This window comes from Cnephaeus nilssonii, assembly GCF_951640355.1.
Source record: "Cnephaeus nilssonii genome assembly, chromosome: 11".
Classification (NCBI taxonomy): domain Eukaryota; kingdom Metazoa; phylum Chordata; class Mammalia; order Chiroptera; family Vespertilionidae; genus Cnephaeus; species Cnephaeus nilssonii.
Window position 1 is genome coordinate 35724344 of NC_137082.1, and position 23319 is coordinate 35747662.

The 23319-nt window shown below is 40.7% G+C and overlaps 1 protein-coding gene across 1 annotated transcript in view; it reads right to left on the reverse strand.

Moving 5' to 3' along the window:
* Nucleotides 1–23319, reverse strand: part of PIGU (phosphatidylinositol glycan anchor biosynthesis class U) — an 84726-nt gene that overhangs the window by 39112 nt on the left and 22295 nt on the right. Inside the window, exons 6-7 of the mRNA XM_079783624.1 lie at nucleotides 20784–20884; nucleotides 9469–9566 (exon numbers count right to left, since the gene is read on the reverse strand). Coding sequence (XP_079639750.1) covers nucleotides 9469–9566; nucleotides 20784–20884 — 199 coding nt within the window. The remainder of the gene's footprint in view (nucleotides 1–9468; nucleotides 9567–20783; nucleotides 20885–23319) is intronic.

The window sequence follows — 23319 nt, forward strand, 5'->3', positions numbered from 1 at the left end:
CACCCTCCACCCCCACTCATGTCCTCACCCCCCTGGTGTCTGTGAACATTGGTTAGGTTTATATGCATGCATACAAGTCCTTTGGTTGATCTCTCCCTCTTACCTCCACCCTTCCCTACCTTCCCTCTGAGGTTTGACTATCTGATTGATGCTTCTCTGTCTCTGGATCTGTTTTTGTTCATCAGTTTATGTTGTTCATTATATTCCACAAATGAGTGAGATCATGTGATATTTATTTTTCTCTGACTGGCTTATTTCACTTAGCATAATGCTTTCCAGTTCTATCCATGCTGTTGCAAATGGTAAGAATTCCTTCTTTTTTACTGCAGCATAGTATTCCATTGTGTAGATGTACCACAGTTTCTTAATCCACTCATCTGCTGATGGGCACTTAGGCTGTTTCCAAATCTTAGCTATGGTAAATTGTGCTGCTATGAAGATAGGGGTGCATATATCCATTCTGATTGGTGTTTCTAGTTTCTTGGGATATATTCCTAGAAGTGGGATTACTGGATCAAATGGGAGTTCCATTTTTAGTTTTTTGAGGAAACTCCATACTGTTTTCCACAGTGGCTACACCAGTCTGCATTCCCACCAGCATGCATGAGGGTTCCTTTTTCTCTGCATCCTCACCAGCACTTATTGTTTGATTTGTTGATGATAGCCATTCTGACAGGTGTGAGATGGTACCACATTGTTGTTTTGATTTGCATGTCTTAGATGATTAGAAAATAAACAAATGGGACTACATCAAAATAAAAAGCTTTTGTGCAGCAAAAGAAACCATCAACAAAACAACAAGAAAGCCCACTACATGGGAGAACATATTTGCCAATGTTATCACCGATAAGGGTTTAATCTCTAACATATACAGGGAACTCATACAACTTAACAAAAGGAAGATAAACAACCCAATCAAAAAATGGGCAATGGACCTAAATAGATACTTTTCAAAAGAAGACATAAGGAAGGCCAAGAGACATATGAAAACATGCTCAAAGTCACAAATCATCCGAGAGATGCAAATCAAAATGACAATGTGGTCTATTTTCTTATAAATATCATTATGAATTAAAATGTATTTATGGGTTTCAATCCATTGCAATTCTTTTCTCAGTGCTCAATTTGCCCACTTTTTATCACTGGAAGCATCTCCAAGTTGGATCCTGAGTCCTTTTGAGATGACCCCAGCAGCCAGTCTTTGATAGCTTCCTTGTTATTTGGTATCATAATGTTCCAGGATTATCCTGTACATTGCCTGCCCTACACCTACAATCAGCCATTTCTCTCAGAAGCCTTGGTTTCTTTTGACGGGTAAATGGCATTTTAAGATCACAATCTGGGTCCTAAGGATGCTCATTGATACTGGGTTGGTCATTGTTTCTAGACCTTTTTGTAGACATAAACATAGACACACAAATATTCAAATACCCACAGGGACCAGGCAGGTAACAAATGAAAAGAGATGAAGCATATGGGATTTTGGTGAAATGAAGAGAGCATACTTTTTCTAGAGGAGACAAATCTTCAAAATTTTCAAAAGAAGCTGGAAATATAAATTTTTAACATAAATTTTTAAAACATTGACAACTAATTTTAAATAATTAAACACTAGGGTCAAATAAAACATCTGTGGGCCAGATGTGGTTAATGGAGTATGTGCACTCTCAACCTGAAAGTTTTAACCTGTAATTATATCCCCCAATTCACATTGTTGCTAGTACATAAAAATATTTAGGGAAGTAAGAGGATTCTCAGACTGCTTCAAGAAAAACCAAACTATAATAAGAAAGGGGAGAATGTATAATTATCCCCCTCTCCCCAACTCTCTAAATCACTGGGGAGAAAAGCTTTTTCTAAACAGAAATAATTTTCTCTCTAGGACAATATTGTGAAAAGAAAAAGGACAATTATCAGAATAAACTCAAAGAAACTCTTTAACTAAAGAAACTGTTCCAAAGTACTAACACCCCTATGTTCATTGCAGCATTATTTACAATAGCCAAGATACGGAAGCAATCTAAATGCCCATCAATAGACGAGTAGATAAAAAAGTTATGATATATATATACAGTATATACACATACAATGGAATATTACTCTACCATAAAAAGAATAGAATCCTACCATTTGTAACTACATGGATGGACCTAGGGGGTATCATGCTAAGTGAAATAAATCAGACAAAGAAAGACAAATACCATATGATTTCACTTATATGGGGAATCAAAAGAACAAAATAAACAAACAATTTAGACAGAAACAGACTCACAGATACAGAGAACAGACTGATGGTTGCTAAAGGGGAGGGGATTTGGAAGACTGGGTGAAAAATAATGAAGGGATTAAGAAGTACAAATTAGTAGTTACAAAATAGTCACAGGGATATAAAGTACAGCATAGGGAACATAGTCAATAATCTATATCTATATATATAAAAGCCTAAGCGACCGTTCAACCGGTAGCTATGATGCACACTGACCACCAGGGGGAAGACACTCAATGCACAGACATGGAAACATGGAACAGATTGATGAATCTCAGAGGGAAGGGGGGAGTAGGGAAGGCGGGAAGAGATTAACCAAAGATCTTATATGCATACTAGAGGCCCAGTCTATGAAATTCGTGCACTCGGGGGGTGGACGGTGGGTCCCTCAGCCTGGCCTGTGCCCTCTCGCAGTCCGGGAGCCCTTGGGGGATGTCCGACTGACAGCTTAGGCCTGCTCCTGGAGCCGTCAGTAGGACATCCTTAGCGCTGCCGTGGAGGCAGGAGAGGCTCCCGCCACCGCCAATGTGCTCGCCAGCCTTGATCCGGTTTCTGGCTGAGCGGTGCTCCCCCTGTGAGAGTGCACTGACCACCAGGAGGCAGCTCCTGTGTTGAGTGTCTGCCCCCTGGTGTTCAGTACGCATCATAGCGACCAGTCCTTCTGCTGTTCGGTCAATTTGCATATTACCCTTTTATTATATAGGACTAGAGGTCCAATTCGTGCACCGGTGGGGTCCCTCAGCCTGGCCTGCAGGGATCGGGCCAAATCTGTGAACCAGGCCTCTGACATCTCCCTAGGGGGTCACAGATTGCGAGAGGGCGCAGGCCAGGCCAAGGGACCACACCAGTGCACAAATCCATGCACCAGGCCTCTATTATTGTAATAACTATGTATGGTGCCAGGTGGGTACTTGAAATATTGGGGGAATCATTTTGTAAATTATCTGATTGTCTGACCACTATGCTGTCTGTACACCTGAAACTAACACAAAATAATACTGAATGTCAACTGTAATTGAAAAATAAAATTTTAAAAAAAGAGAGAAAAGAAACTCTTAACAAAAATTTTTATAACTAAGCTCTTAGAGTTTAAGGATGAGACCTGTAAATGCATGATCATTCCCTTACTCTCATTTTTACCTGTTATAAAAGAAAAGGAAGCTAACACCATTGCCACCTCTGCCTTGACCCCCTCCTTGTAAGCAGCAGAGACAACAGAAAGCTGCTGGGGAAAGAGTAAATATGTGAAGAATTCTAAATAGCCCTAAAGAATGCCTAGGGAAGGGACCCATTATAAAGGAAAACCTGGTTGGCCTTAACCTATTTGGCTCAGGGGATAGAGCATCAACCTGTGGACTGAAGGGTTCCAGGTTCGATTCCAGTAAAGGGCATGTACCTTGGTTGCAGGCACATCCCCAGTGGGAGGGGGGAGGGGCGTGCAGGAGGCAGCTGATCGATGTTTCTAACTCTCTATCCCTATCCCTTCCTCTCTGTAAAAAAATCAATAAAAATATATTTTTTTAAAAAAAAGAAAGAAAAACCTGGTTGGGTTTGGCTCCTTTGATACAAGGTAGAACCATGTAACCTATCCAAAACTCCAGAAAGTATAGAAATCACAGGATTAACCCTTTCAGTTCAAAGACAAGAGGTCAGATTGGATCCTTAAGGGCACTCACAAAGTATTTTCCCCTGGTTTCTGTTACTTTATTTAAAAGAAAATAAGAACCTCAAGCTATTAAGGGGATCCAAGGCTTTAGGAATCCCAAGCAAAAGGAAGGAGGAAACTAGGAACTTCCCTGACTGTACCTCTTCTAGCCTCACAGCTCGGCCTCAAGGTTCTGTGCACGCTAGGGCTCTCTATTTTATTCTGCACGCTATCAGATCATAACATTTTAAGCTTGTCTCTCATTTGGAAACTAGGCCCTAAGCCAAGGTCAGAGGAAGAGTAAAGATGGGGGAGGAGACCAGAGGGCTCAAACTACCATTCTCATAAGTGACTCACTAGTGAGCCAGATGTAGCACCCCCTGCCTTTGATGCTGAAGCCTTCCTGTGTCTCACATGGGAAAGAGAAAAACAGCTTTACCTCTGACACTGGTTGGACACTAGCTTGTCCACCTCCTACCCTCTCAAAATTCCACCAGCAGAATGGAGGCAAGTTTGTAGTGTCAAAGAAGTAAGTACAAACTAATTTTCACAGTCCCTTTGACCATAGAAAATGAAATATTTTCTTTTCCCCTCATCACTCCATGTACCTTCAAGCTGGTGACCCTGTCCTTTCTATAAACATTTGAGCACTAATCAACAAATCATATAATAACCATAACTGATATCTACTGAGCTCTTGTCATACTCTGTTCTAAATATTTGACATGCATTAACCGTTTTCAGTAGCTACTGTTATATTATCCCTATTTTATTGGTGAGTAAACCAAGGCATAGAGAAGTAGTCACTTTCCCAAGATCACAAAGCTAATACGCATCCAAGCCAGGACAACTTCAGAGCCTATATTCTATGCTACTTCCCTCTTTTTTACTATAAAATTTTCAAACACACAAAAAAAGTTGAAAGAATATGCTAATCAACCATATATCTATCACCGAGATTAAATATTAACACCTTGCCACACTTTCTATCTGTGTGTATAAATTTTCTACATATCATGACACCTCTCCCAAAAACACCTCTGCATGTAGCTCCTAAAAGTAAGGGGATTCTGCCTGGCTGGCATGGCTCAGTGATTGAGTGTCGACCTATGAACCAGAAGGTCCCAGTTTGATTCCTGGTCAGAGCACATGTCTGGGTTGTGGGCTCTATCCCCAGTGTGGAGCATGCAGGAGACAGCCAATCAATGATTCTCTCTCATCATTGATATTTCTAGCTCTCACTCCCTTTCCCTTCCTCTCTGAAATCAATGAAAATAAGTATTTAAATATATATATAATATTTAAAAAGTAAGACTTGCCTATGAACCACAATACTATTATCACATCCAAGAAATTACAATTCCCTATTATCATCTAACTAGAGGCCCGGTGCACGAAATTTGTGCACGGGAGGGGGGTGTCCCTCAGCCCAGCCTGCACCCTCTCCAATCTGGGACCCCTCGGGATTGGGCCTAAATGGGCAGTTGGACATCTCTCTCACAATCCAGGACTGCTGGCTCCCAACCGCTCGCCTGCCTGCCTGCCTGATTGCCCCTAAAAGCTTCTGCTTGCCAGCCTGATCCCCCCCTAACCACGCCCCTGCCAGCCTGATCGATGCCTAACTGCTCCCCTGCCGGCCTGATTGCCCCTAACTGCCCTCCCCTGCAGGCCTGGTTGCCCCTAACTGTCCTCCCCTGTAGGCTTGGTCACCCCCAACTGCCCTCCCCTGCTGGCCTAGTCACCCCTAACTGCCCTCCCTTGACAGCCTGGTCGCCCCTAACTGCCCTCCCTTGACAGCCTGGTCACCCCTAACTGCCCTCCCTTGACAGCCTGGTTGCCCCTAACTGCCCACCCCTGCCGGCCTGGTCACCCCTAATTGCCCTCCCCTGCCGGCCTTGTTGCCCCCAACTGCCCTCCCCTGCAGGCCTGGTCCCTCCCACTGCCCTCCCCTGCTGGCCTGATCGCCCACAACTGCCCTCCCTTGCCAGCCATCTTGTCGCAGCCATCTTATGGCCACATGGGGGCAGCCATCTTTGACCACATGAGGGTGGCCATATTGTGTGTTGGAGTGATGGTCAATTTGCATATTACCTCTTTATTATATAGGATATCTAATGTATATTCAAAATATTCTAAATGTTCCCCCAAAATACGTTATAGCTGTTTTTTCCAAACCCGAATCCAATCAAGACTCACCCATTCCACTTGGGTTATTGTGTCTCCTTAGTCTAGAACAGTCCTCTTACTTGATCTTTTTCATGACAATGAATTTTTCAAGGGAACCAGACCAACTAGCTATCTTACAGACCATCCTACATTCTGATTGTTTTACTGTTCCTCATGGTATCATTTTACTTGTTCGTCCACGCTTGTATTTCCTAAAAACCAGAAGTCATATCTAAAGGCTTAATTAAGGTTACCCATTTAGATCAGAATACTTTGCAGTTGATGCTGTGCACTTTGTGCTGCATCACATCAAGAAGCACATCATGTCAGGCTGTTTTGCTATAAGTGATGCTGAGTTGGATTACTTGTTTAAGGTGGAGAGGCCAGAGCATTCCTTTGTAAATATTTATTTTTGCCTTTTCTACTAGCAGACAATTTAGAGGTGGAAGTGGGGAGTAATATTTTGGCACCATGCAAATGCAAATATCCTGGTTCTCCAAAAACCCTTCACCTAAAGATTTTGGTATCCTTGATGATCTTTGCTAGAGTCAATCATTTCACTGGTGATCTGCTATTCTGTCATTCCTTCTACATTTATAAGCTGGAATTCTTCTGTAGAGCTTTGCCTTATTAATTGGGAAAGAACTGTAGTTCCTTTTTAAAAGGTAGGAAGTTGCTTAATTCTTTCCTTTTATTAATTTTCAGAGTAAGAAATTGGTAAAACAGCCAAATCTAATGATAATGTCTACTTTTTTTCTCTCCTCACCCCTTTTCTGAGCATAACTATGGACACATAGATTTTTATTTATTCAGTGTTTTATAATTACTTGATGCTAAAAATATCCTAAATATAGCCAGCAGGAGCCCCTTTGGGCTGACTCCACTGTTCTTTTGACATAGTTCCATTAATCTTTGAGAACTATTTTGCTTTCCATCTTAACACGATGTTCAAATCAAGCCTGTGCTGTATGTACTACATTACACACGTTTCCTAGAGGGAAGTATGTACCTATGGAGGGCTCAAAAAAACTGTGAGAAAAATATAGTGTCAGGAGCATATGTGTCATTTCCTTGGAGCTATCAAATTAATTTTTATTTGGGGTTTAAAAGGGTATTATTAAGATTATCAGGTCCAGCTACCCATGCTTAGCTAAGACTCCCCAACAAGTGGCCATTCATCCTGTGGCCTAAACAGTGTGATTCACAGGGAACTCACCTCCTTTGAGATATCCCATGCTGTCACAGAACTGCTGCTTTATACTGAGTTTCTTGTAGCTTACACCCATTTTTTTTTTTAGCTTCTCTCCCTGGAGCCTATGGATCTTTGTGAAACTCAGGCCTAAAGGATAATTTCCTCTCCTGTTCATTCCCTTCCTCATATTTAAACAGGTAAGTTTATTTCCTGGATGTGACAGGACTGATATTACAAATGCCGTGCTATGACTCACAAGGCCCTATTGCTTTTTAGGCCACTTTACAGTATATACTCACATAAAGACATGAAAATATAGTATGGGCTGGGGTTTTAATTTCTAAATGGGATCCTTAAGTACATTCCAAACTCTTCCCAGTTCTGTTCTTCACGTATAGATGGCTGCCAAGCACAGCTAATCCCAACTTCTGCAATTTTGCATCCAGTCCCTCATCTCTCCATTTCCCCTCACACTGGTTTGGGGTCCCAATCGACCCCTCTGACTCAATCCAATATGATGATCTAACCTTTCCCAACCCCAGCTTCACCTCACGCCAATCCATCACACAGGCTGCTGCCAGAGCAGTCTTCATGCAGCACTCCTTTGCTCAGCAACCTTCGACTGCTTTGTATCTGCAGATGTAGCATAGCGTCTAGCATCCTGAAGGTGCTCAGTAAATATTGGTAGAGGGAGGCACTAAAGAAAGTGACTGGCTGTAGTGAATACTACACTTGACATCATAAGTCAATTATAGTGTTCACTGTTGTCAGAGGCAATTTCCTTGAGTTTTAAACAAAAACTACTTTACATAAAGTTTAGAAAAAAGTTTTAACAAACGATTTAAAAAATTTTAGTCAGTATATGAAAAATGCATTTTAAAAATTTAAATAGTGATACTATTTTATCTATTGATTGATTTTTAGAGAGAGAGAGAGAAACATCGATTTGTTGTTGCACATATTTATGCATTCATTTGGTTGTTTCTTGTATGTGCCCTGACCAGGATTGAACCTGTAACTTTGTATATCGGGATGTCGCTCTAACCAACTGAGCCACACCAGCCAGAGCTAACAGTACTTATCTGATAAATAGCTACACAAAAATTCTGGCTGCATACACTCCCCTTAGTGCTCAGACTTTCTAAAGAATAAACTGTAAATATGAAGTAAGAAAGACAATACAAACAACAAGACATTGTTATGTGGAAAAATGCTTAGATTCAAGAAGAATCTAGAAAGAAACTCAAAGCAAAATAATTTCACAGTATGGTGTCACATCTATTAAACTAGCAATCATAAGTCAAATTTAAAAAGCCAATGGCTGCCCTGGCCAGTTTTGCTCAGTGATTAGAGCGTCAGCCCATGGACTGAAGGATCCCAGGTTCAATTCCGGTCAAGGGCACATACCTCGGTTGTAGGCTCAATCCCTGGCCCCAGTCAGGGTGCATGAGGAAGGCAACCAATCAATGTATGTTTCTCTCTCTCTCTCTTTCTCTTTCTCTCTCTCTCTCTCTCTCCTCCCTTCTACTCTCTCTAAAAAATGGATAAAATATCCTCAGGTGAGGATTAACAACAACAACAACAACAAAAAGCCAATGGCACCCTGAGAGGAAGTGGTTCACTTCACTTTAGACACTTATGGTGGCACTGCAAATTGGCCCAGGATTTCAGGAGAACAATCTGGTCTTGCATAATAAGAACTATTAAACTTCTCTCACCTTTGGGTGCAATGATTCAGCTGGAGAAACATACTTTAAGGAAATAAAGAAAACCAGATTTCTACACTATTTTTATTAGTGACAACGAGGTTACATCTCAAAATAACCAAGTAGAAGAAAGACCAAGCTAACCATGTATCATCATGACATCAACACAAAGATATATTATGAAGTCAGTTAAAATGATAAGCATATGGCCTATTTCAATAAATGGGGGTATATATTCGGTTTTAGCAACAGTGCTTATACTTAAGAACAATGGCTTTGAAATTAGACATTTCTTGGTTTGAATCCTGACACTGCCCCCTTTACACTTCGAAGAAATGTTTCTCTTTAAACAATGGATTTGTAAGTAGAAGAAAGTAAGTGTGAATTGGAGTCCCATTGCCTGATTAAGCCATGCCCTCCTTTCCCCCAAGCAGAGACCAGGCCATGTATCAAATGTCACTTGAGTACTGGCTTCTGACCAGCGAGTGCTTACCTGGAGGAGATAAAGGAGTCCTGGGACAAACAAGGTGAGTGGGTACAGAGACTGGTATGTTGCTAAGGCAAGAAAAATAGCACTGAGGAAAGCACTACCTGTAAAAAGAAATAAATGTATGGAATAATCCAGCCTCATCAATCAGAATTAGATTTGGAGGGTCCCCAAACCAAGAAACTTCCTATAACTTTTCAAATAAATCACCTGTCAAATATCCCCTGATATACAAGGTGCTTTGGAAACTCACAGAGAGCCTCTTGGCTTGAATTCCAATAAAAGAAAACAAGGAAGTCAAAATCATTTACCTTTAGCAACCTGAAATAGCACAGGAATATTTATTATAACATTTCCAGACCCATAAAGATTTTATAAAACTTCAGCCCAAAGGGGGGTGGGGGGGAGTAAGAGATCAACAAAGGATTTGTAAGCATAACCAATGGACACAGACAATAGGGGGGTGAGGACCTGTGCTGGGAGGGAGGAGCAACTGGGAGAGGTCAATGGGGGGAAAAGGAGACATATGTAATACTTTCAAAAATAAAGAATTTTTAAAAATTAAAAAACAACAACACTTCAGCCCAAAGATGAATAAAGGGATCAAGTCTATTAACATCATGTCCTATTTAAGTTACCAATTGATTATGCCTATAGTTATTGCTTAAGCTATTCAGAGTGTGAAACCTATCCTTTTGGATGTTCTAAACCCCATCACTATTTTTTTTTTTTGAGTGTACATTTATTAAAGCTGGGGACAGTGAAACAAAGGGAGAGCTTAGGATAGAAGAAGCAACAGGAGAGAGCCTAGATGGTGCTGCTTTGGCTCTCTAGAAATTTTATAAGAAAGAAGTGAGCCACACCAGGCTTCCTGGACTCATCCTCTCTAATAAAATGGTAATATGCAAATTAACCATCACTCCGCTACATACGCCACACCCATCAGCCAAGCCACGCCCATCAGCCAATCAGGGCGAGTATGCAAATTAACCCCAATCCAAGATGGCTACAGCCACAGAGAGCAAGGTTTCCCAGGTAACAGAGCAAGCCAAGCTTTCCATAGCCGTTGCAGGCCTTAGCCTCCACTCAAGCTACAAAGTTTCAATTATAGAAGGTAAACAAATTCAAACAAATGGCGGCAGAATGGAGCTTGAGAGAGCAGGTCAGGGTTGCCGGCGGCAACAGGGGAAGCAAAGCTTTCCACACACCCTGGACGGGCTCACCCACTTAAGGCTACAAAGTTTCAATTGTAGAAGGTGAATTAACTGCCACAGAAATGGCTGCCGCCCCAGGCTACAAAGTTTCAATTGTAGAAGGAAAATAAATTCCAGATACCAGGGCCTCCCCTTGGGTTGCCAGGGGGCGTGGCCTGCCTGCAAACCACCACAGGCCCCTCGCTCAGGCCGCCCCACACCCCAAGGAAACCCCACCCTTATCTGTGACACCCTTCAGGGCAAACCAGCTGGCCCCCACCCGTGCACCAGGCCTCTATCCTATCTAATAAAAGAGTAATATGCAGATTGATCATCACTGCAACATACAATATAGCTGCCCCCATGTGGTCAAAGATCCTGCCCCCATGTGGACACAAGATGGCCACTACAAGATGGCCAGCAGGAAAGGGCAGTTGGGAGGCACCCGGCCTGCAAGGGAGGGCAGTTGAGAGGGATCAGGCTTGCAAGGGAGGGCAGTTGGAGGTGATCAACCCTGCAGGAGAGGGCAGTTAGGGGTGACCAGGCTGGCAGAGGAGGGAAGTTGGGGGCAAACAGGCTGGCAGGGAAGCAGTTAAGCATCAACCAGGCTGGCAGCGGAGTGGTTAGCGGGTGATCAGGCTGGCAGGCAGAAGCAGTTAGGGGCAATCAGGAAGGCAGGCAGGCAAGCAGTTGGGAGCCAGCAGTCCTGGATTGTGAGAGGGATGTTCGACTGCCCGTTTAGGCCCGATCCCACCAGGATCGGGTCTAAACGCGCAGTCGGACATCCCTCCAGGAGTCCCAGATTGGAGAGGGTACAGGCTGGGCTGAGGGACAACCCCCCACCGTGCACGAATTTCGTGCACCGGGCTTCTAGTTTAAAAGTAAAAGTCACGTGACAGAAGTGGGCCAAGGCAGGACTGCTTTTAGCTTACTGAAAAGTCAGAGAAAAGGGGGCCCTGGAGACAGGTTCAGGGGGTTGGCCCAGGATGAGCTACTGCTGCTCCCCTGGTTGCAAGTCTTGTGGGGACCCTTAGAGTTTAGGAAAAAGAGAACAAAGTTAATGCCCAAGAAAAGGAGGGGTGCGGGTGTGCTCTAAGGCGAGCACATTCCCAGCACTATTTTTATAACACCCTTCTTTATGTACTATCTTCAAGACATGTGTTTATTTTTTTCCAAATTAACATTTATTTATTTATTTATTTATTTATTTATTTATTTATTGTTACTCCTCACCCAAGGATATTTTCTCCATTTATTTATTTGTTTATTTATTTATTTATTTGATTTTTTTTTTAGAGAGAGTGGAAGGGAGGGAGGGGGAGCGAGAGAGAAAGAGAGAGAGAAGCATCTAAGATATGTGAGAGAGATACATCCATTGGTTGCCTCCCGCATGCACCCCAACAGGGCCAGGAATCAAACCTGCAATCCAGGTATGTGCCCTTGACCGGGAATTAAACCCAAGATCCTTTGGTACAAGGGCTGATGCTCTAACCACAGAGCCACACCGGCCCGGGCTTAAATTATATTAATTTTATTAATAATGTTTTCATTCCCTACATAAAATGAACCACTATGGAATCATTAAACATGATGGTATAAAAAATTTGCAATGACATGGAAAGATGTTTATAATCCCATTAAGTGAAGGTTACAAAAGAGATATATACTAGGATTTCTTTAAAAATATGCATAAACAGCCCTAGCCAGTTTGGCTCAGTGGAGAGAGCATCAGCCCTTGTACCAAAGGGTCCCAGGTTCAATTCCAGTCAAGGACACGAACCGGTTGCAATTTGATCCCCAGCCCTTGTCGGGGTGCATGTGAGAGGCAACCAATCAATGTGTTTCTTTCACATAGATGTTTCTCTCTGTCTCTCTCCCACCTTTCCACTCTCTCTCTAAAAACAAAAACAACCCCCCCCCCCCCAAAAAAAGGAAAAATATCCTTGGGTGAGGATTAACAAAAAAAATGCATAAACAATTTTATTAACCTGTGTTACCTCAATCAATAAAAATAAAAAATTATACTTTCAACAATAAAGAATTAAAAAACATATGCATAAACAAACTTGTTTAAAAAGGCTAAAAGACTAGGCAGCAAAGTTCACAGTGGTTATCTCTGTCTTGTGGGATTATGGATGATTTTTCATACCTTTGCTTCTATGTATTTTCCAAATTTTCTATAAAAAGACTGATTCTTTTTTTTTTTTTTCAAAACACATAGCTATTCTCTTTCAGATGGCTTAAGATAACAGATTACCTTAAAGCAAGCATGTCAAACTCAAAGACTAACACGGGCTAAATAAACAAGGTTTAAGTTTATGTGGGCTGCAAAAAAACAAAAGCTTCAATTTTCATAGAAACATAGGTTTATCTCGATAGAGACATGATGAATACACAGGACTGAAATAAATGAGTAATCGTTAGCATAAAGTAATAGAACATTTTAATAAAAATTGATATAGTATTTTCATGACCATTAACTTACCAGACACTGAATAACTGCACAATAAGCATACTGAAAATAAACCTATTTTTCTTGTTCTCTGAAAGTGAAATATTTCCTATTGCGCACAGCAAACAAGTCAGTACAAGACTATTGACGTGGCAATCGGCTGCTAAAATATTCACTGTTAGTATTAGTGGAGAGAAATGGTGCGCCTGCACATAAGGCGCGTAAAGGAAATGAATGCAACACGATTATAGTAATCAGTCATTAGTGAACGTTGTGGTTTGTTATTAATAATTATGTATAACAAGATATTATAAAAATTAAGTTACAAAACTTTTATTAAAACGTTTATTACATACTGTTATATTGGCTGGGCCGCAAAAATATTCATTATGGGCCGCATGCAGCCTGCAGGCCACGAGTTTGACATGCTTGCCTTAAAGCCACGGCTAGAAAGGCCTCGTTTACAACAGAAGTTTCAAAGTAGCTTAGAAATCAGTAGAGCGTAATTGATGGTCTAAGGCTAGTGCCCTATATAATGATAATGTTTCATTAAATGACAGTATCCACGGTCATTCTTAATAGTGTGGGGTCAACTGTTCACTGAAAATAACAGACATACTCTTAACGGTGCTTCCTAAAAGGAGAACTAGTCACCCCACTCAGTCCTTCCAATAACTCTATGAGTGGGTACTATTACTATCCCCATTTTACACATAAGGAAACTGAAGAACAGAGAAGTTATTTGTCCAGGGTGACAACACTGGTGAATAATAGAAATAGGGTTTGAACCCAGAGAGTCTCATTCCAGACCCCACATTCTTAAATTGCATCAATATGCTACCTTCTTGATCTCAATCTTGCTGTACCATAAAAATCACAATAAGCAGAGCAACTATTTGTTAAGCAAGTTCTGGTGAGGAAGCATGTTAAGCATTTTATAGTTCTCATTATTCCTCCACTAATCCAGGAGGCAAATACTATCTGTGATCACACTGAAGCTGTGTGATTTGCCTAAGGTTAAAAAGCTGGTAACTAGAACAAGCAGGTTTTGAAGCTGGGTTAATGAGACAAAACTCTACCCAAGGCTGCTCTGTACTTGGGTCCTTGGCTCCTCTATGACTCTCTCCACAGGAAGGGCTTTACCCTACAGCAGTGATTTTCAACTGGTGTGCCTCAAGAATTTTTAAAACATGCAATACCTGAATATTTAGACCTCTTTTCCCTTAGATTGTAAATAATAATAATAATAATGACAGCCAATACAACAATAGCTGTGAATGCCGTCTTGAACCATAAATATATAGATCCTATAGCAGACTTGCATCTTATTAGACACATCGCATAATAAGGTTGCTTCTGATTGGTTAATTCTTGGTACCGGAAATTCTTGTATACAAGTATAGGCACCTGATATTTTAAAATGTCACTTTGGAGTAAAAAGGATAGGAATTACTATTATTATTTTGTAAATAAATCAAAATTATAACTATTTTTGTCAGATAGACAAAAAATACATATACACTGAGTAGCCAGATTATTATGCGTTCAGAGATCATAATAATCTGGCCACTCGGTATATAATGGTGTGCTGCAGAATTTTAGTAATTTAGTAATGTCAGCCCTCAGATGAAAAAGGTTGAAAACCGCTGCTCTAGAGGAACCTCAGATGGAAATGATGGAATCCTCAGGCCTCAGGATCATCACTGCCATTGTTTTTCCAGGGCTGGGCTTCAGGAAGAAAACCTCTTGTTTTAACCTCCTCCCAGTGCTCCCCCAAAAGCCTCAGGGAGTCTATCAATCCAGAGTGATCTTTTTAAAAGGAGGATATTATTGCCCGGCTGGTGTGGCTCAATGGTTGAGCACTGACCCATGAATTAGGAAGTCACATGCCCCCGTTGTGGGCTCCATCCCCAATAGGGGAAGTGCAGGAGGCAGCCCATCCATGATTCTCTCACATCATTGATGTTTCTAGTTCTTGCTCCCTCTCCCTTCCCCTCTCTGAAATAAGTAAAAGCAATTTTTTAAAAGGAGGATATTATTAAAAGTAACCACCATTTACTAAGCACTGAGCACATGACCCTACACCATGCTAAAGTGATTGCTTTATTTTTTTTAATTTTTATTTTTTAAATATATTTTATTGATTTTTTACAGAGAGGAAGGGAGAGAGATAGTTAGAAACATCGATGAGAGAGAAACATCGATCAGCTGCCTCCCGCATACCCCCCCTGGGGATGTGCCCACAACCAAGGTACATGCCCTTGACCGGAATTGAACCTGGGACCCTTCAGTCCGCAGGCCAATGCTCTATCCACTGAGCCAAACCAGTTTCGGCGCTTTATTTTTGTTTAATATATTTTTATTGATTTCAAAGAGGAAGGGAAATTGAGCCCTCAACCCAGGCATGTGCCCTGAACGGGCATCGAACCATAACCTTCTGGTTCATAGGTCAACACTCAACCACTGAGCCACACGGACTGGGCAGTGCTTGCTTTTTTGTTAATTCTCAGCCGAGAACATGCTTAGTGAGAGGAGGAGAGAAAGAGGAAGGGGGAGAGAGAGAGAGGAAGGGGGGAAAGAGATAGAGAAAAACATCAATGTGAGAGAGAAACATCAATTTATTGCCTCCCATATGTGCCCCAACCAGGGATCAAACCCACGACCCAGGTATGTCCCTGACTGGAAATTGAACCAACCAACTGAGCCACTCCAGCCAGGACACCATGCTGAGTGTTTTAGATGCACTTACACTGAATGCATGTATATGTATTTACATTCTCATTCACTCTTTACATTCACTCTATGCAGTAGGGACTGTTTGAATCCCCATGTTATAGATAAGGAAATGGAGGCCAAAAAAGTTAATGATTGGCTCAAGGTGATGTAGCCAGGAAGTGGTGGAGCTGGGATTGGCTACCTGATCTGTCTGACATCAGAGCAGCCTGAACTCCTAATCGTGCTGGACTGCCTCAGTAGTAATCCTTCTTTTTCCTCGGGAAGCAAGTCTTGTCACAAAGGCCTCTTTTAGTACAATAAGGAGAGTTGTAAGGGTCCTTAGGTGGCAAACCTTGAGAATTTCTAGTCTGGAACATTTCATTATTGATAAATACCAACAATGTACAGGAGTACTTATTAACATTTGTCTATTTTCCTTTTTAAAGCCTAATGAAGACTAGGATGGAGTATTTTCATTAGCTCACTGAGAGGCCGAGAATCCTAGACCAAAGCCCCTACCTTTGAAGTGAAACCCAAGCTACTCTACTAAACTAATATCAACCCTGCCCACAGACCTGTTTCCCAGCCAACTCCCCAACAGGACATCACAATATAACGGCCTGGACCTTGTCCCGGCCTGTCACTCAGTATGTCCCAGGAAACCCTGGACTGCCGCAAAGGAAGCCAAGGCAGGACAAACAGAAGGAGTCAAGACAGAGCAACTGAGGCCACTCCTTCTGCGGGGCACCTGCTCCCTGGCAGTGTGGGGGGAGAGTTGCGAAGTGTGCTTCCACTGTCCCTGTCTTCTTGTTCATCAAGTTAATTTATTTTTAATTATGTGCTCACTGAAGAAACTTTGGAAAAAAATATAGAAAAAAAAATAAAAATCACCCATAAAGTCATGTTTTGATTGCTGTGATGTTAGCACGTGATGCAACGAGAAACATAAAAAGTGCATGCCTGACTGGGCTTGCTCACAGTTGTGCCTCTGCGATCACTATGACAAGAACATACCTACTTTCAACAATAAAGATAAAATTTTTTTAAAAAGAACATACCTAAATTAGTCCGCTGGAAGATGACAGACATGTGGAGAAGAGTTCAATCTAGTTTAAACAACTACAGCTAGTGACTGATGCAGGAATGAGCCCTGATGAAACCAACAAACTGCCTAGCCACATCCAACCCAGATTAGTTGACCCATGTTGACTTACAGATATAGAAGCTACTGCTTATTGTTGTTCTAAGCCACTGGGATTTGAAGTGGTTTGTTGAATAACATTTTTGTGGTGATAGTTAATAGATACAATATTTAAAAGTTTGAAAGAAAAATGGAGGGAAAAAATATGGAGATATATACCCCAAAGCTAACAGACTTCCAGTTAAAAATGGTAGATTGGTCACATGTGTATCATCTCTCTCTCCAAAAAATTCACTAAAAATGACAATAAAGGAATAAAACTAGTCTTAAACCACAAACAACAGGAAAGGAGATTATAGCAAAATAAAATGTAATAAATAGTAGAAATTTAAAGCAGGTAGAAGAAGGATAAATGACTGAGCAATGTGGAAGAAATTACAATTCAGGGATCTCAGAGAGGAATACCAATAAAAATAAAGCCAACACACCCCACAGAACTTCTGAGAAATTCATCACCTTGAAGGCATCAGATACTATGGAAGGTGAGGTAAGGTACAGAGATGAAAATCAAGCTGAAAGTTTGTATACAGATCAGGCAGAACCCCAAGTCTCATCTTAACTATGTGCACTCCAACTTCCAACTTTCTACTCCATTCAGAGACTACAGTTCTGGAGAATATTAACTGAAGAGGCACAGGTTTAGGGTGTACTAAGCACAGTAATGGGCTGAGGAGAAGTGTGGGCTGAAGAGAAATGAGATTATAGAAAACCCATACATTACAATCTGCCACCTCCTCTGTTCCTACTCTCACAACTTCAATAGTTGGTCACATGAACCCCACCCCCACCCCCACCCCACTGCAACTCCAACTCTGTTACTATTGGGAAGGAAATTGGAAAATTCCTCTCTGGAAACAGTAAATAGTTTCAGAGAAAAAGAAAACCTATAAATGACATGTAGGGGTACTTCCAACCAAAAAGGTCAGCCCAATGCCCAATCTCCCTACAGTGAGAATGATCCATTAACAAGTCCTTCCCCTGCAGTCTCAAATCATCATGTTAGTGCCTCACTCTTAAACATAAGCAGACAGCCAAGGATCACCATAAATGAGAGAAAATCCTCCCATATGAAAGACAGAGCCTGAAAGAAACAGGAAAAGAAAGTGGTGGAGGGATGACCAGGAAGACAAAAAGACTATGCTTGGAACAGATGAGAACTGGAAAAAAAACCCCAAAACTCTGGTAAGAAAGACTACTGTAATGATAAAAAAAAAAAAAAAAAAAAAAAAAAAAAAAAAAAAAACTACTTCAAAAAATAATTGAGACAAAGAAAAAACTTAAAAATGTATTAGAAAATTTAAAAATTCAAGAGAGGAGTTAGAAGATAAAACAAAGAAATATCCCAGAAAAAGAGGAAGTAAAAGAGCTGGAACTATCAATAGAAAATAAAATGTGCAAATTAAATCAATCAAGAAAGTCCAATATCTAATAGAACAAATAAGCGGACAGAGAAAACAGAGAGAATTTGAAAAAATAATATAGAAATACCTTCTGGAACTAAAGGACACTAGTCTCTACATTGCAAGGACCTACCAATTGCCTAGTATAAGGAATGAAGAAAGACCCATGTCAAGACAGCATCATGAAATTTCAAAACACTGAGGATAAAAAGAAGTTCTTAAATCTTTCAGAAAAAAAAATATAATGGCAGCCAACAGCTCAATAACAACCAGGATGCTAGAGGACAGTAAAGCAATGCCTTCAAAATTCTGAAGGAAAAGCTTTTCCAATCTAGAACTGTATACTCTGCCCCAACTATTAATTTGGTGCTGAACTAGAGCAATAACATTTTTCAGACATAAAATGACTCAAGATATGTATTTAATACACCCTTTCTTAGAAAACTACTCGAGGAACTACTTCAGCAAAACAAAGAGAAGAAAAAAAATCAATAAAGGAGAGAAGAAATCCAGGAAATAAGGAATACAATGCAAGAGAATTATTAGAATTATAAAGAAAAGTCCCACAATAGCAGCTTTGCACCAGGCCTGGGCAACAACCAGGTCAGCTAGGGGCAAAATGGAGGATGCGTGAGGGAGGTCTCCAGAAAAATAATAGCACCGATAGACGATTTGAAGTCTTTAAGCATTTTTTAAAACTATTTTTAGGCACTTGACAGATCTAGCGAAGCAACTGGAGGAGGAAAAAAAGAATTATTGACCACAGGAAACATAAAAGATTGTATAAGAAGGAAAAAGTAATCTTAGTTACTATTTTGCCCAGCAGTAAATAATATATACAGTGTCATAAAATACAGGTACCAATTACTGATTTAATCAAAACTGTGGCATAACTCCTTGAATAAAATGAGGTAGAGGGAAAGTGGAGATATTGGTACAAAAAGCTAAATCTTTATCTTCCATGAGAATGGAATCGATGTCTAAAATTTGTAATTCATTAAATAGCAATATGAAGTCTTATTTAGAAATATGGAAGTAAACACTAGCAAAAGCCAGAAGTAATGCTATGAAGAAGTTGAACTACAGGTGAGAAGAGAGAGGCAGAGGGCTGCTATCTCATTACAAGCCATTTAGAAAAAAATTTTTTCTAATCTTAACAGTAACTCTCTGAATGATAGAATTTGGAGAAAATTTTTAAAGAACAGTTTTTTATTTTTAAAGAGAGAGAGAGAAACATCGATGTGAGAGTGTAACATCGATCGAACCAGCAACCTTTTGGTGCACACGACAACGCCCAACTGAGCTACATAGGCCAGGGCTCGAGATGTTTTGTTTTGTTTTGTTGTTTTAAATATATTTTTATTGATTTCAGAGAGGAAGGGAGAGGGAGAGAGAGATAGAAACATCAATGATGAGGAAGACTGGTTGATTGGCTGCCTCCTGCATGCCCCCTACTGGGGATCAAGCCAGGGGCCTCTTAGTCCATGGGATGATGCTCAATCCAATGAGCCACCAGCCGGGCCAGGGCTCAAGATGTTTAAATAAATCTTTATTTTGGCTTAGATATAAACACTGATGAGAGAGAAACATCGATGGGCTGCCTCCTGCATGTCCCGCCTGGGGATTGAGCCCAAAACCTGGGCGTGTTCCCTGACCAGGAATCAAACCGTGACCTCCTACTTCACAGGTTGACACTCATCCACTGAGCCACACCAGCTGGGCTGTAATTTTTTTTGGTAGTTCTTTTTCTTAATTGAATTTATTGGGGTGACTCTGCTTAATAAAATCATACAGGTTTCAGGTGTACAATTCTATACCACATCATGTATATACTGCATTGTGCGCGCACCATTCAAAGTCAAGTTTCTTTCCACCACCATTTATTCTCCCTTTGCCCTCTTCCACCGCCCTCCACCCCTCTTTCCCTCTGGCAGTCACCATAATATCCGTTTTTGTTTTCGTTTTGCTTAATTCCTTCATCTTTTCCACCCAGTCCCCCAACCCTCCTCCCCTCTGACAGCTGTCAGTCTGTTTTAAGTATCTATGGGTTGTTTGTTAATTTATTTTGTTCTTTAGATTTCACATATAAGTGAAATCATATGGTATTTGTCTTTCTCTGCCTGGCTTACTTCACTTAGCATACTCTCCAGGTCCATCCACGGTGTCCCAAAAGGTAAGAATTCCTTCTTTTTTATAGCTGAGCAGTATTCTATTGTAAATGTACCACAGCTTTTTTATCCACTCATACTTGTGTAATTTAAAAAAAAAAAATTTTAAGTGTTGCATTGTATTTTTTAAAAATCCACAATGTGTTACAAAACCCTACACAAATCAAGGCTTGTACTTTTTGGGTGTCTTACCTTTAATTGTGGTCAAAATGAAGAAAGCAATGAGGGTATTGTTGATAGCGCAGGTAGACTTGGCAACACAAGATAAGACCGTGTAGGGATTTAAGAGATAGCTGGGGAAAAGCACACATATTTGGTATTAGTAATCCTGGTCAAAGGACCAGAGAGTCTATGTCACTATATCCAGAAAATTAAAGAGATTTACTAAAAACATACTCAAGGGAAGGCAGCTTCTTAGAAATGAGTTCTCCTAAGTAAAAGAGAATGGAGTGGGATTGAGGCCAATGCGTAAAAGGTACTGAACTTTCACTCCTTATTCTGTGCTATGTGGTCTATAGAAAACTGTCTTATTTAAGCACTAGAGGCCCAGCACGAAAAATTGCGTGGCCCCACCCACCCATAAGCATCTCACCGTGCCCGCCTCACCACGCCCACCCGCCTGCTGCCTGCCCACCCACCACCCACCCGGCTTGCTGCGATCGGAGCCTGTGGGCCGAGGGGGTGGGACCGAGAGATGCTCCATGCACTTCATGGTGACTTACAGCGTTTGGTCCTTACAGCGTTAGGGCCACTGGCCTTTTATAATATATTACAGAGATCCTATAAACTAGCAATAACATTATTCCTGTTTCGCAGATGAGGAAGCTGAGACTCAGTTATTAATTAACTTGCCCAAGGTTCATAAGCTAATGAATATATTCAAAATTAGGTCTCTCCAGCTCTAAAGCCTATATTTTTTCTACTACCTCAGACTTCAAAATGATAAAATTATACCAATTTCCCCATAATCATATATCTTAGGAATGCTACATGCATCTCTGAAAACCAAAAAAGTACTTTTTCCTCAGTCAGGTTCCTAAGCTGTGACACAGGCTACTGCCATTCAAAAGGTAGAGAAGCTTAGATTTAGCCCTCTTGGTAGTAAAACAGTATCCACCAGCCAGATCCCAAGGACGGAATAAGTTATCTGCTGACTTCGACAAGCTAGTTGCCATAGAACTTCACAGGACACCTGAACTCCCACTAGGATGGAATTGAGCTGAAACATGTAGTCTTTTCCTGAGATGAAAAGGAATGGACTAAGAAAATGAATTTGAAATGTGGTGAGTAAGGAAAGCTCATATAGTCATAATGGATTATTATTTTTATTTATTTCTATCTTGCTTCCACAAAAGATTAGAGGTGACTCAAATAAGAACCGAGAATAAAAAATAGCAGTAAAATAAAAATAGAAATAAAGAAACAAGACCAGGGAAAACATTAATAAAAGGAGAAAGTAAAGGCCAGGGAAAGAAGACCCAATTTGTCTTCTACAGCACTATAATAATCAGCTTCAAATCTGGCTCTGCGTTTCCTGGCAGACAGTGTGAAAAGAGAGACCAGTTACATAATTCTGATTATCAGATAGGAAGAAACATACCAGTGTCTCAGGGAGATTATAATTATTATTTACAAATAAAGACCTTAAATCCAATACCTCCCAGGGCTGTAACACTAGTAGTTCTAAAGACAAAGGCCTAGAAATTGTTGGTGTGTTTTTTCCCAGCAATGACAGATAGGCTTATTACACAACCTTTAAAGAAATGGCTGCTGCTATTACAAAACTACCCTCAGGAGACTTACTAATCCATAAGGGATTCATAGTGTTCCTAAACCTCTGGTTCTATTAAATAAGTTCCCAGCAATATTTCTGAAATACATAGATATGAACTGATACCTCAAAACTGGTGGTGGTGGGGGGAACCATTTCTAAATAGAAGGTGATGTTTAAGAAGCAGCTACACAGCCAACTATCTGGACTACTGAACAGGAGATTCACACACAGGCAGAGGGTCGAATAAACTGTCCTCATAAGGCTCCTTCTAATTCTAAAGTTCTAAGGTCATGTTTTTCCATGAGGAAACTTGTCTGACTTGTTTACTATGTATCCCTAAAACTAGTATATTATTAATATTCAATGACTATTAGTTGATTGAATAATTATTCACATTTGCCTATCTCAGGAATATAAATGGGAATAACCTGAAAGAATTAAACTTACTGACAGCACTGAATACTCCAAAGGCATTCTTTCACAGAGCCTCCGTAGTTTCACTCTCCCATACTAGTCACCCATTTAGGCATCTGGGATGGGTCTGTTTGGAACTGTACTTGTTTTGTGAACTACAAATGGGGGCTAACTTGTACATGAAGGATAAAAGCTGCTCAAAACAACAACCACATAAAGATCAGAATTTTATTGAATCCATATATCACAACTAAAGAATGATCTTTTTTTTTTTTTTTTTTAAAGAAACAAACAGTGGTTACAAGTAGGCTAGAGCTCAGATCAGCATAGAGTGAAAAAGAATCTGTGAAGGGTGGATTGTGCATGTTCCTGTATGAGGCTTTGTCCCAACAGAGAAAGAATGGCTCTGTCTCTTTTGCTGGCCAGAACCCCAGTTGTGCAACAGAACTACAGCAAATACTTGATGACTAAGACTGCAAATCTCCAAAAATACAACAAACAACATGAGAAAGTCTCATCAGATTTTCCTCGCATTTGTTG